Source organism: Ammospiza caudacuta, chromosome 3 (genome assembly GCF_027887145.1).
Source record: "Ammospiza caudacuta isolate bAmmCau1 chromosome 3, bAmmCau1.pri, whole genome shotgun sequence".
In the NCBI taxonomy this organism is placed as follows: Eukaryota; Metazoa; Chordata; class Aves; order Passeriformes; family Passerellidae; genus Ammospiza; species Ammospiza caudacuta.
In genome coordinates, this window is record NC_080595.1 from 15,602,724 (window position 1) to 15,614,502 (window position 11,779).

The following is an 11,779-nucleotide window of genomic DNA, read 5'->3' on the forward strand; positions in this document are numbered from 1 at the left end:
GTTTTGACCTTTCCCTGAGCTAAATCCTGCCACTCGCTCCAGCTGTGCAAACACGTGGTGAAAGGACTCAAATAGCCCAGCTCTAGCACTGGACAGCACACCCAACTCAGCACTTCCATGCTGACGTTAAAATACTTTCACTCCAGTTTTCCCTCTGTTCTTCCTTGATCCTGCCTTACATTTGTAGCTGCCATGGGTATGCTTAAGTTGAATTCTCAGGTGGTTCTCCAAAGCCAGGAAGAAAAAGCAGCAGCTCCCTTTTTGAGGAAATATTCAGTAATAGTGCAGTGCTGATCTAGAGGAGCAATGGGAAGTCTGTAGGCTTCAGGCAATTCTTCTCATGGCTTTATAAAGAAATTAAAGCAACATGGCTGAGCTTGAACCTGCTTATGTAGGCATTACCAGAGTAGCTGTCCAGCTGAATGACTGGATTCCTGCTGTAGTTCCAGGACCATAAGTAGCTGATTAGTGACATCAAATGTCAGAACAGAGAAAATCTGGAGGCCTCACCTGGAGAAGAAGGTCTGGGAAAACAGAAAAGTGCAGGGCTGAAATTCACAGCAACATCAGAAAAATTGAGAGAAAGTCTGGGAAACAGAGGCTGGAATTAACCTAGATAAGAGTAATTACCTGCACTTCTGCTGGTGGGAAGCAGTAGGTGAAGGAGCAGGATCAGGAAGTCACAGGCAGTCAGAAGCAGGAGTCCTGTGCTGTGAACAAGGCAGATCCTGTTCCAGGGTGTGTAAGCAGGATCACAGCCTGTAAGCAGGATCACAGCCTGGAATACCCCACCAGTTCTGCCTAAGTACAGCCAAGCCCATGGTGGAGCTTTGGATCAGTGTTGAGCTTCAAAGAAATGTGCTCCAAAGAATGAGAATGAAGTGAGAACAGAGAGAATGGTCCAAAATGTGGAAATCCTGACCTCTGGGGAAAGGAAAAGGCTAACAAGCCTCGAGAAGAGAAGGACAGACACTTTTCAAAAAAGGGTTAGGCAGCCCAAACAGCATCCTGAGCAGTTTGTACAAAGACTAATTAATATTGTTATCAGTCAGGGAAGAGATAGGTTAGGTCCAAGCCCTGCATTTGCTGACGTCTCATCCATCCCAAACATTTGCACTGCAAGACTGAAATTTGATGCTGAAGATAGTGCAGATGCTAAGCAAGAACACATAGTGCACCTCCAGGCTTCAGGTTTCATCCCAGAGAGCCGACTGTCTGCCTTGTAGCTTGAAACCCTTCAGGGCAGAAAGAAGTGACACACTGATGTGCCAAAGACCTGGATAACTGCAGGTCACTGCAGTTAGGGCATACTGAAACTCTGAACACATACAGCTGGTGTTCATGATGGGTCCAGTTCTGTGCAAAAAACATGCATGTTCTCACCACAAAGGGAACTTCTCATATATCAGAAGTACACTGCTTTGAAATCTGATCAACATAAGGAAGCTCTAGTTCATGTCATAGATATGGAGATTACTGATGAGTTGTTGCGTCCACAGTTGCACAGGTGCATTGTCTTTGCTGGAAAAACCCAAGTTTGAAAGAATTCTGAGGTCTCAAATCAGCAAGAAAATATCCTTGTTATTCTTTGCCAGCCTTGAGTGAGCTTGGGTGGGAGTTTGGCTGGGTTGACCCTCTATTACAGATCAAATAAGCCAGTTTCCCTTCAGCAAAGTTCCTAACAAAGACGGCCAGATGCCAGCAGAAGAAAATCGGTATTGTCCCCCTGAATTTCTTAAGAAACATCTCCTTTAGATCACCAGCCGATTCCCCTCTTGTTTATTGACACCACTCAGTCCAAGGGGAGGGGAAAGGTTTCTGCAGACATCCTGGCACTTGTTTGATGGGGGCGGAACAGGACGCAGACCTTTCCTGCCGGGGCCGGCTGCTATTCAGCTCCCAGAACAATGCCTGGCAGCTCCCGAGGAATTTACACCGGCTAAAAACAGCCCAGCCTGGGCATGAATCATGGCCCATCCGTGTTTGCTTCCGCCTTTCCACTCACGGGCCTGAGATCAGCACGGCCCCTACTGGCAGGCAGGCGGCTCCCCGGAGAATGAGCAATAAACAACATTTCACAGGGATTTTCTTTCACAAGGGCTTTGCCTGTGTGAACGCCAATAAAAAGGCAACTCCTGAAAGTGTGCATCCGGGGCAGAGGGATGTGCAGCCTGCAGGAACACTTGCTGTAACATTCATCAAAGAAACCCCAAATACAGAAATACTACACAGGAGCAGAGATGATCCTGGATCTCTCCTGGCTGTGAGTTCTTCTGAGAGTTCTACTGTGAGTTCTACTGCAGACTTACAGCTCCGCTTCTTGAAGCAGCCCCGGAAAAGATATTGCCACTGTTTCTCTAGAGAGAAAAATGTAAACAGGCCAGCTTCTGGATGTAACTGGGGCTGGCTCCAGTGGGTGCAGCAGAATAAACCCAGTTCCAAGCCACTGGGAATCTGGACCATAACACTGGGATGGCAGGCCTGGAGCAGGCTGCAGGGCCAAGAAGTGTGCTCAGGACCAAAGCACTGCCAGGGATTTGGGGTAGCTGTGCTATTCCCCTCATCCTGCAGCCAAACTGAGGAGCAAATCCAGGATGTCTCTTTGGTCCTTCCTGGCCTAAAGCTGGGAACAGTATTGTCCATAAAGCACTTTATCAGACACTTGACCTCTAGAAAATCGCAGCATTAGCTAAGAAATAATCTCCAGAAGCAGGTGACATGGACAAAAACCAGAACCAGCCAATGGACATCAATAAGGAGAAAGGTTTGTATTTCTGCATGACATGGGAACTTGTCAGGGTACGTGCACTCCAGCCTCCAAGGAAGGTCTGGCCAGGTACAAACCCCAGAGCAGTGAGCTTTAAAGCGTGGCCTGGGGATCTTCCCAGAAAGCTGCCCCGAGGGCAGGGCAGGGCCGGCATCCCACAGGGATCACCCCCAGGGGAGGCCTGGCACCGGCACCGCCTCCCGCAGCCGTGCCTGGGGGACACCGGGACCCCTCGGCCGTGGCGCGGGCAGTCGCCGCCCACACAGGGCCCGTTTCAGTCGGTTCGCAGCGCGGTGACGCGGCCGGGGCACAGCTCCGCCTCGGGAAGGTCAATAGCGGTACAAGGAAACACCCTGCTGTTGACACGAGCTCCTCAAGGGTGGCCCGGGACGCTGCTCATGCTCCCGGTGCCCGCCGGGACCCGGGCCAGGCCCTGAGGGGCCGGGGCGGGGCCAAGGGGCGGGGCCAGGGCGGGTCAGGGGCGGGGCCGCGCGTGTCGCCCCCGCCCTTCCCGCGCCGGGGTCAGCGCCGGCCGCGGGGCGGGGCTGCCTCCGAGCTCTGCTCCCATTGGCTGTCGGGCGGCGGGGGCGCGCGCGCTGACGCACCCGGCGCTGCCATTGGCTGCGGGCGCGGAGGGGGCGGGGCGGGGCCGGCGCTCGGTGAGTGGGGGCCGGGGCGCGGCGTGAGGGGGCCCCGGGGGGGATCCCGGGGGTCCCGGCCTCGTTCCCTTTGGAACCCCGGTACCCCTGGGCGCGGCGCCTCCTCGGCCTCTTTGCCTGTACTTCTTGTCTTTTTGGTTAATTGCCGTTTTTTTCCAGCGGCGGGCAGAAAGCGGGCAAGGAGAGGAGCAGAATATAGCAACCCTCCGAATCCCGCAGGCCTGAGGGGCGAGAGCCGTGTGGGTTTTTCCCCAAAACAAGCCCAGAAATGCTCCCCAGGCAAAGCGGAGCTGGCAGGAGACGGAAATTCCATCAGCATCCGCTGCGCTCAGTGCATTCCGTCAGGCAGGCGATCCCGGGGCGGCGGGGGCGCTCCTTGGGCAGAGCCCTCCTTGTCCGGCCGCCTTTGTGCCGGCGGGTCCCTTCTGGGGGCCTGAAACAGCTCGGGATCGCTTTTCAGGAGAAATCCCCGCGGACCTTCCCTTTGAAATGAATGAAATAGCCCCACTGTCTTCTTTTATCTAAATCCACGGGTATCATTTCTGTGAGACAATGCAGGGCTTGGCTGTTCGGGCTGTTTTCCTGTGCTTTTGAGGCCAGTGGAAAGTTTCCACCGTGCCTATAGCTGTGGTCCTGCATCCCTCCTCAGTCCTGCCCGAGGATTTGGGATTGCCTCTTCCTGTCGCCGGGGTTAATCTGGATGCGTCGCTGCCACTGGCAACCTGACCTTTGAGTTTTTTGGGCTTGTTGGAAAATGGTGAGAAAGCTCGTTCGCTAGACGCTCGCATAGCTGGGAGTTGCACTTAGCGGCAGTAGCGTTCTCGCTTGGTTGTTAAATATGATTTTTGTTGTTAAATATTACTTTTTGCCCGATTGTTCTGTGTGCGGGGTGTGTGCGGCATCCCCGTCTCGTCTGTGTCCGGGTGTGGTTTGGATATCCAGCTGCCTCTGAAGTTAATTGAAATCAGCTGCCCGAATTAGAGCCTTTGGAAAATGCAGTGAGATCTCTGGTGTCCCTTTAAATACCCGCACAAATCCTGCAGTAAGCAGATTTACTCTCACTCCTGTGTATTGGCAGGTTTCCTGGTTTCTCTTTAGCATCCAATTAGCTTCTGGAGATTTAATGAACCTGTGAACCAGCACTTGCTCTTTTTTTAAAGACCAATGGCATGGTAGAAATGTAAATCACTGCTTGCTGCCTCCATAAGATAACAAATGGTCTTAACTTCAGAATATTTGCCCTCCTCCACACAGTCAGGAAAATAACAGATGGGTCATGACCTGTAAGTTTTATTTTATGTTGCTTAACGCATGTTTTTCAGATTTAAGGTCAAACTTTGATGATTTTTACAGCTGTTTTTACTGGGCTGACACCTGACCCAAATCACCAAATCTGGTGGAGGTAAAGATGTACAAATTTGAATTTATTGTGGCATCTTAAAAATAAAGTTGTCCTGAGGCTGACTTTTGGTTACAGCACATTCACTTTTAAACAAGGGCAGATTTATTGATGGCATTTTCCCAACAACCCCACCACTTTGTGTGGAGATCTGGCCTTTCCAAGGGCAAGTATAATCTCGTTTCCCACTTCCAAGTATTGTTTGGGAATTCTTTCTCGCCTCTTTTTTTTTTTTTTTAAATAATTTAAATTTCATTTCAGTTGAGTTTGCTGTGGGTGCTCCCTTGGCTGGCCTCTTTGCTGGCACAGCTTGGGGAGGGAGTACCAGCAGAACCACCCTGCTGGCATTTCCCTGCTGCCAGCACCTTGGTTTGGGCTGGAGGAGGCTGTGTTGGATTCCTTCATTTGGCTCATGGGTTATCCTGCAGCAGCTCCTCACTCAAGCCCAGTCAGTGCAAGATTTTCCATTAATTAATTAATTTCCCAAAGAGTTAATTTCATAAATTGAGGTAGAAGCTGCAGAGCTGAGCTCCAGGTTTGAGTTTTACAGCCTCCTACCTCCCTCTCTAACTTTCTATAGCTGCTTCTTGCTTCTGGGTGGCTTCTGCTTCAAGGTTTTGGGTTTGTATCTTTAGAAAACACTCAGCTTTCCACCCCAACAGCTTCAGGGCTCAGCCACGCCAGGAGGTGCTTCATGTCCTGGTTAAGGATGTCTCACTCGAGCCCAGTGACCTCACGGGGCACAGAGTGTTGGGGACATTGGCCATCACTGCCTGGTATAAAGCCCACGTTTGAGATTTTCCCTGTGTGTCACATCCCTGGAAGCAGAAAATACTGCTGAGATGGGAGAGTTTGCTCTCACCGCTGCCCCACCTGGTGCACCAAGATGCTCCTTTATGAATTTCGGGGTCTCACCCTGATCTTGCTTCAGCTCTTTGTTATTGGGCAAGCCCGGTTTCCTGGCACGGAGACAAGGGGGGACGCTGAGATGCCATTGCTGTGTGCTGTGTGTTCCAGAGAGCCCGAGGAAGGAGCTCTGTGCTGATGGCCGTGGGTGTGGGCAAATCGCCTTCTGAGGAGACCCTGAGCGGGCAGGCCGAGGGCGATGGGACGTGGGACGGCGCAGACACGGAGATGGAGTTCCCGGAGCCGGCAGGGGGCCTGCACCGCCTTCTGGGGACAGAGGAGGCCAAGCCCAGCCTGCAAGGGACAGAGGGTGTGCCAGTGAGCAGGCACGGTCACAAGGCCACTGATGTCACCCACGGAGGCTCCAGCTGCCGCCCAGACGTGTCTTCAGCATCTGCACCCGGATTTCCCAGAGCGAGAGCAAACTCCTCAGGGAAAGGGGTGTTGGTGGATAGAGCTGCTGATGGTGGCCCTGTGCCTTGTCGAGTTGGCCACTGGTTCCTCTCCTCAGAAGATCAGCAGGTGAGAGGCTTTGTAGCTGCAGGTGAGAGGCTTTGTAGCTGCAGGTGAGAGGGTTGGTAGCTGCAGGTGGGAGGGTTTGTGCCTGCAGGTGGGAGGGTTTGTGCCTGCAGGTGAGAGGGTTGGTAGCTGCAGGTGAGAGGGTTTGTGCCTGCAGGTGATAGGGTTTGTGCCTGCAGGTGGGAGGGTTTGTGCCTGCAGGTGGGAGGGTTTGTGCCTGCAGGTGAGAGGGTTGGTAGCTGCAGGTGAGAGGGTTTGTGCCTGTGGGTGTTGCTGCACCACCAGGAAGTCCCAGGAGTTTGTCAGGGCTCTCCCAGCAAGGGCTTTCCATCTCTCCCAGACAGAGTGTTCCCTGTCCAGGCTAAGATGTGTGGTGGGGAGGGGCTTGGGCTCCAACACCCAAGCTGTAGCTTCCATTCCACGTTGCCAGTGCAGAGCTGGGAACTTGCTCAGGACAGTGCACTTTAGATAAGCCTCTTGCTGCTGCAGCTTCCCAAACCCTTGAGATGCCTTTCCTTAAAAGCAAGCCCTGCTCTGAGCAGCTGCAGGCCATCCCACAGAGGGAACAGGGTTCCACTTCCAGCCTCAGCTCCTGGCAGGTCCAGGTTGGGCTTTTATCTCCATATCCCAGCACAAAGGACCCTTTTGTCCGGATGTTTCATTTCCTGCATGTCTCTCTCTCCCTTTCCTTTTCCATCCCGCCCTTGAGCAGGTGAAGGATTCGGGCGGCTGGGGCCCTGTGTCCAGCCCTGCCAGCTCTGCCGAGGAGAGCATCCCTGCTGGCAGCCGCCACGATGCCCACGTTGGCCGTCGGAGGCAAAGTCTGGGAGCTCCGTCCCCGTGTCCTTCCACGGCGGAGCTCCTGCGGCCCCAAACCCCGCCCAGCCCCGAGAGCGCCCTGCGGAGCCGCTCCGTGCTGAGCCTCTCTGCCCTGTCCTCAGAAGGGAACGGCCCGTCCGAGGAGCCGTGCGGCAGCGCGCCGGCCAGCACGGCTGTCCCCTCTGCGGCCAGCACGGCTGTCCCCTCTGCGGCCAGCACGGCTGTCCCCTCTGCGGCCAGCACGGCTGTCCCCTCTGCGGCCAGCACGGCTGCCCGGGACCTGCGCTGCCCATGGCGGGTGGAAGGCAGCGCCCTGCAGAGGCGGGAGCCCCCCGGCGCTCTGCTCGATTACCGCGGCTCCGTGGGGCGCGTCCGGGAGATCTCCTCCTACCAAGCCGATTACTGGGCCTGTGCCATTCCGGATTCACTGCCCCCATCTCCGGACCGCAGCTCACCCCACTGGAACCCCCACAAGGAGTACGAGGACTTGCTGGACTATGCTTACCCACTGAAGCCGAGGTACAAGCTGGGAAGGATACCGGAGCCTTTCCTCCATGACTCGGGAATAGGTCTGGACAGCTTTTCGACTTCTCCTGAGGGCGTGTCCAGGTCCACCAGCATCTACGGCCGAGCTGGGCAGGCTCAGGGAAGCAGAGAAAACGGACTTTGGGAGTTTGTGGCCTCTGCAGAGAGATTCTCCACCCCGAGGCCTGGAAAAAGAGCCTGCTCAGGAGCTGTCTCATGCTTTGAACCTTCACCTATTGCCAAAGCATCATTTGGAAGGAGTTCTTCCTCTCACCTTTCCAGAGGTTTTGCTAATGATGTAAGGGTGGAATCATCTGGCCCAAGCTCCCCTGGGCGCCCTGCTGCCGATGGGAGAAGCTGGGATACCAGAGGAAGCCCAAACCACACAGGGCAGGTGAAAAGCACCAGGAGGTTTTTACCCACCACAGGAGTGCTCCCCCTGAGGAAGGAGTGGGAGACTGATGAAGAATTTCTTTCCCTGCCTCCAAGACTGAAGGAGCTGGAAAGGCTGGCTCAGTTTTTGTCCAATCTTTCCTTAACTATAAGGGTGCCTGGGCACGACCACCACAACCTTCCACATCAGAGCACCAGCAAGGAGTCCCTTTCATCTAGGCTGGCTCCTTTTGAAGAAGGGAGAGGTGGGGATGACAGAGGGAATGCCGAGGGTTACACTGGGCTGTGGCGGCACCACAGCTCCCAAAAGCCCAGCTGGGAAAACACAGAATCGTGTGGCTGGAGCCACAGGGATCCTCCCTGCGGGCTTCATCTGCCAGCTGCTCTCAGGGACACACAGGATGGGATGTGCCTGGATGAACCACGGGTCAAGGGGCATCCAAAGAAGAGCCAGCAGAGCGAGTCCCTTATCCAGTGTGTTAAGGTAGGCTGAGACCAGAAATAAAGTTTATTCCGGGAAGATCTCGCATAAAGTGTGCCTGTCTTTATGGCAGGATTAATTAAAGCTTCCCGTTCTGCATGATGTGTCCTGCCTGGCAGCTGGTGGTAATTTATGCAGGGGGGCTCAGCAGAGCAGATAATTCCTTCTGATGGAGCAGGAGCCCATCTTGCCTTCCCCGGGGCTCAGTGTCACAGACCAGGCTGGGTGGAGATGTCAGCTGGGTCCCCCAGCCCACACGTCCTGCAGTGCTGCTGCACTGGGCAGGAGCTGCAGCAACTCCTAAGGGTTTCCTGGTTGTTTTGTGGATTATTAAATTCATCCCAGCACTGTGCTCCCACCCTCCTCTCCATCTTCTTCCCACCCCAGTGCTGGGACGAATTTGGAAACGATGCTAGGCTGTGTGCACAGGAGTGTTATCATGCACATAGCTGCAAACTCATCTCCTCCTCTGGTATGGAAATAACTCTGTTGATTTAAAAGCATCTTCTCTGTATTTGTCATGCCAAATTGCAATGGCAGAGAAAAGCACTGCTTTATGGCAAACTCCCGAGGAGCAGGAACAGGTCTTGAGCCTGATTTTGGTGCCAGCAGAGGCCCCTGGGTTTCATGCAGCATCTTACAAAAATAATCCCTTACCGACACGCTTTAAAAATAAATGAAAGCACTTAATTGAACGAGACAATCCCTTGGGGAAACCAGCTGCAAATTAACTGTATGGCTCTGGTGAAGAGGATGAGGATACCTCCTGGGCTGGGAGGTGCTGGAGGCCAACCTCTCCTTCAGCCTGGGTGCTAGCAGCCTCCAGCACCTCTCCATGCAGACATTTCATGCTGGCCCTCAATTCTTGCCCCTCAGTGAGTGTTGGAACTGTTCAGGAGTTTAAGGATTTTTGCCTTTTTCCCATTGGACTCTTGGTTTCCCAAGCTTAGGGATGTTTGTGTTCCAGGGTCAGAGAGAAACAGGGAACAGACGCTTTCCAAAACACCACTGGCTCACCTCTTCATGTCCCTGCACCATCTCTGTTGCAGAAATAGATCAGTGACCCCTTTCTATGCTTTGTTGAGCAGATGTTTTGCTGCCAGCTGGAAGAGCTGATCCACTGGCTGTACACGGTGGTGGATGTCACTGGCAGCTGGGTGCCACCCTCGCCGGATGCCGACAGCGTGTTGGCATCGCTGCACCGCTACCTGGTGGGTGTCACCCTTGCTCTGCCTCCTCCCCTCTCCTGTGCTGCAGGCAGCAAGCAGTGGGAAGCCAGGCATCACTGGAATGGTCCAGGGTGCTCTGCGTTTGCCAAGCCAAGTTTGGAAGCACCAGGAACCTGCTTGGCGGAAACTGCTCCCTGGGCAGCCTGCCACAGGTGTGTGTTTCAAAAACCCTCCTAAGAAACGCTGCTCTTCTCCTTGCCGTGCCAGGAGTTCAGGAAGGATGTGGCCGACCACCGGAGCCTGACTGAGAGCGTGCTGGAGAGGGGAGAGGCTCTCCTGGACTGCATGGCATCGAATTCCCCAGGTGAGGAGGAGCCCTAGTGTGAGGCTGCTCATGGACACAGGTGATGCTGGCCAGAGCATCTGCCCCCCAGAATCCCTGACCAGCCTGGCCAGCACCACAGCACAGAGTGGTTGCTCTGGTGATTTGGAAGAAGGGATTTCTAAAGGGTGGGCTGTAGCTGCAGTCACCAGAGGGGTTTTGGAGGTCGAGTGCTGCGTTATGGATGGGCTTTCTTGCACACTTCCAAAGATTTTCTCTAGGACCCCCTACTTCTGCATCTTCATGATGAACCTGGAGCCTCCTGGGTCAGTCCCACCCCCTGCCAATGCTGCATCACAATGGGGATGGGATGAACAGCACATTATTGATTTTTAACACTTGATTTCCTTCCAAAGTCTGCCTGGAGCAGCAGAACTGTCAGCTCTGACAGACACTGAATTATGGCAGTCCTGTCACCTCCATTCAGGCATTTTTGCTTTCCAGCTCTGAAGGACACGCTGGCTCTGATTGCCCAACAGTCGGAGGAGCTGGAAAGCCACGCGGAGCACCTGTACGAGTCTCTGCTGGCTGCTGTGGGCCCCGTGCGGGGCAGGGACGCGGGGCAGGACACGGGGCGTGCAGCACACGGCTGCTCCCTGGGTAAGCTGGGGCAAAGCAGCCTGGCTGCAGAGGCACAGAGGGGAGGAAGCACAGCAAGAGAAACTCTCCAATTAGCAAACACCAAACATCAGGCTCCATTGTTATTCCTTTGATTCTGTTTGGGAAGCCTGAGAAGGCAGCAGGGAGACTCAAAATAGATGCCTGGTCGTGTTTAACCGTGTCAGGGAAAGAGCAGGGCGGGTGAACCAGCTGATGAAACCCAAGAGCATGAGGGGAGCGATGGCAGCTCTGCAGGGACTGGGCAGGCAGGTCCCTGTCACTCAGGACTGGGGGATGGCAGCAGGCCAGCACAGACACCTGCTCTGCCCAGATCCCTTGCACAGCACAGGGGAGATGAGAAAGGCTACATTCTGGTTTTTTATTTTCTCAGAAACATTGTGGTTGCAGCATAATGGTGGGGAAGGGAAGCAAGTGATTTCAGGTATAGGGGCTGGAAAACTTGTTTGCTTATTTGTTGACCATCTCCCTTCAAAGAAAACTGGAGGCAAGTGTTTCAGGGGTGCCAGCCTCTTGGAAGAGAAAAAGTGTCTTAAGTAGTGTTTGGTTTATTGTGGTTTTTGAATTGCTGCCTCTACACAGCTGTACTCTGCACTGGTGAGATGGGGGAATAGAGCATGGGGCTTTCTTTCTTTGTCAGACTGCAGGCAAAGCACAGCACCAAACACCTCATTTTATTTCAGGTGCTGCCTCTGTCAGACCTAGGCTGCGTTAGCCCATCTCAGGAGGGCTGAGAAGAATTGCAGCAAGCGCCAAACCACCTCCATCACCTCTCCAGAGGTGCCAAAATCTGTGTCCAGTTGCCCACGGGGCTGATTTGTGCCATGGCTTGAGAAAGGTGCTCCATACAGCAGGTGTGCTGGGATGTCCAGAGTTGTGTAAGGAATGTACAGCTGGCCTTTTCTGGTTTTTTTAATAGCTTTCCTTTTTTATTGAAGTGGGCTGTTCTGTGTTAGCAAAATGTCAGGAAGTTTTTTAACTGAGCAATCCATAGTGTGCCGTGCGCTCGCTAAGTAAAGCCGTGTGATTTTAATAGCCCTGTTCTCATGGTTTGTTTATGCTCGTCAAAAATAGGTGTGAGAAGCCAAGAAATAGCAAACTCAAGGCCTGTTTATAATTGCCACTCCCTGCTGAAGCAGAGC

General features: G+C 53.8%; 1 protein-coding gene across 1 annotated transcript; it reads left to right on the forward strand.

Annotated features, from left to right (window-relative positions):
• Nucleotides 1-5,848: 5,848 nt before the first annotated feature.
• Nucleotides 5,849-11,535, forward strand: CEP68 (centrosomal protein 68). Its single transcript, XM_058802697.1, has 6 exons — nucleotides 5,849-6,253; nucleotides 6,963-8,471; nucleotides 9,557-9,679; nucleotides 9,905-10,001; nucleotides 10,464-10,619; nucleotides 11,321-11,535. The coding sequence occupies exons 1-6, from the start codon at nucleotides 5,870-5,872 to the stop codon at nucleotides 11,350-11,352; spliced, it is 2,301 nt and encodes a 766-aa protein (XP_058658680.1). The 5' UTR covers nucleotides 5,849-5,869; the 3' UTR covers nucleotides 11,353-11,535.
• Nucleotides 11,536-11,779: the final 244 nt, after the last annotated feature.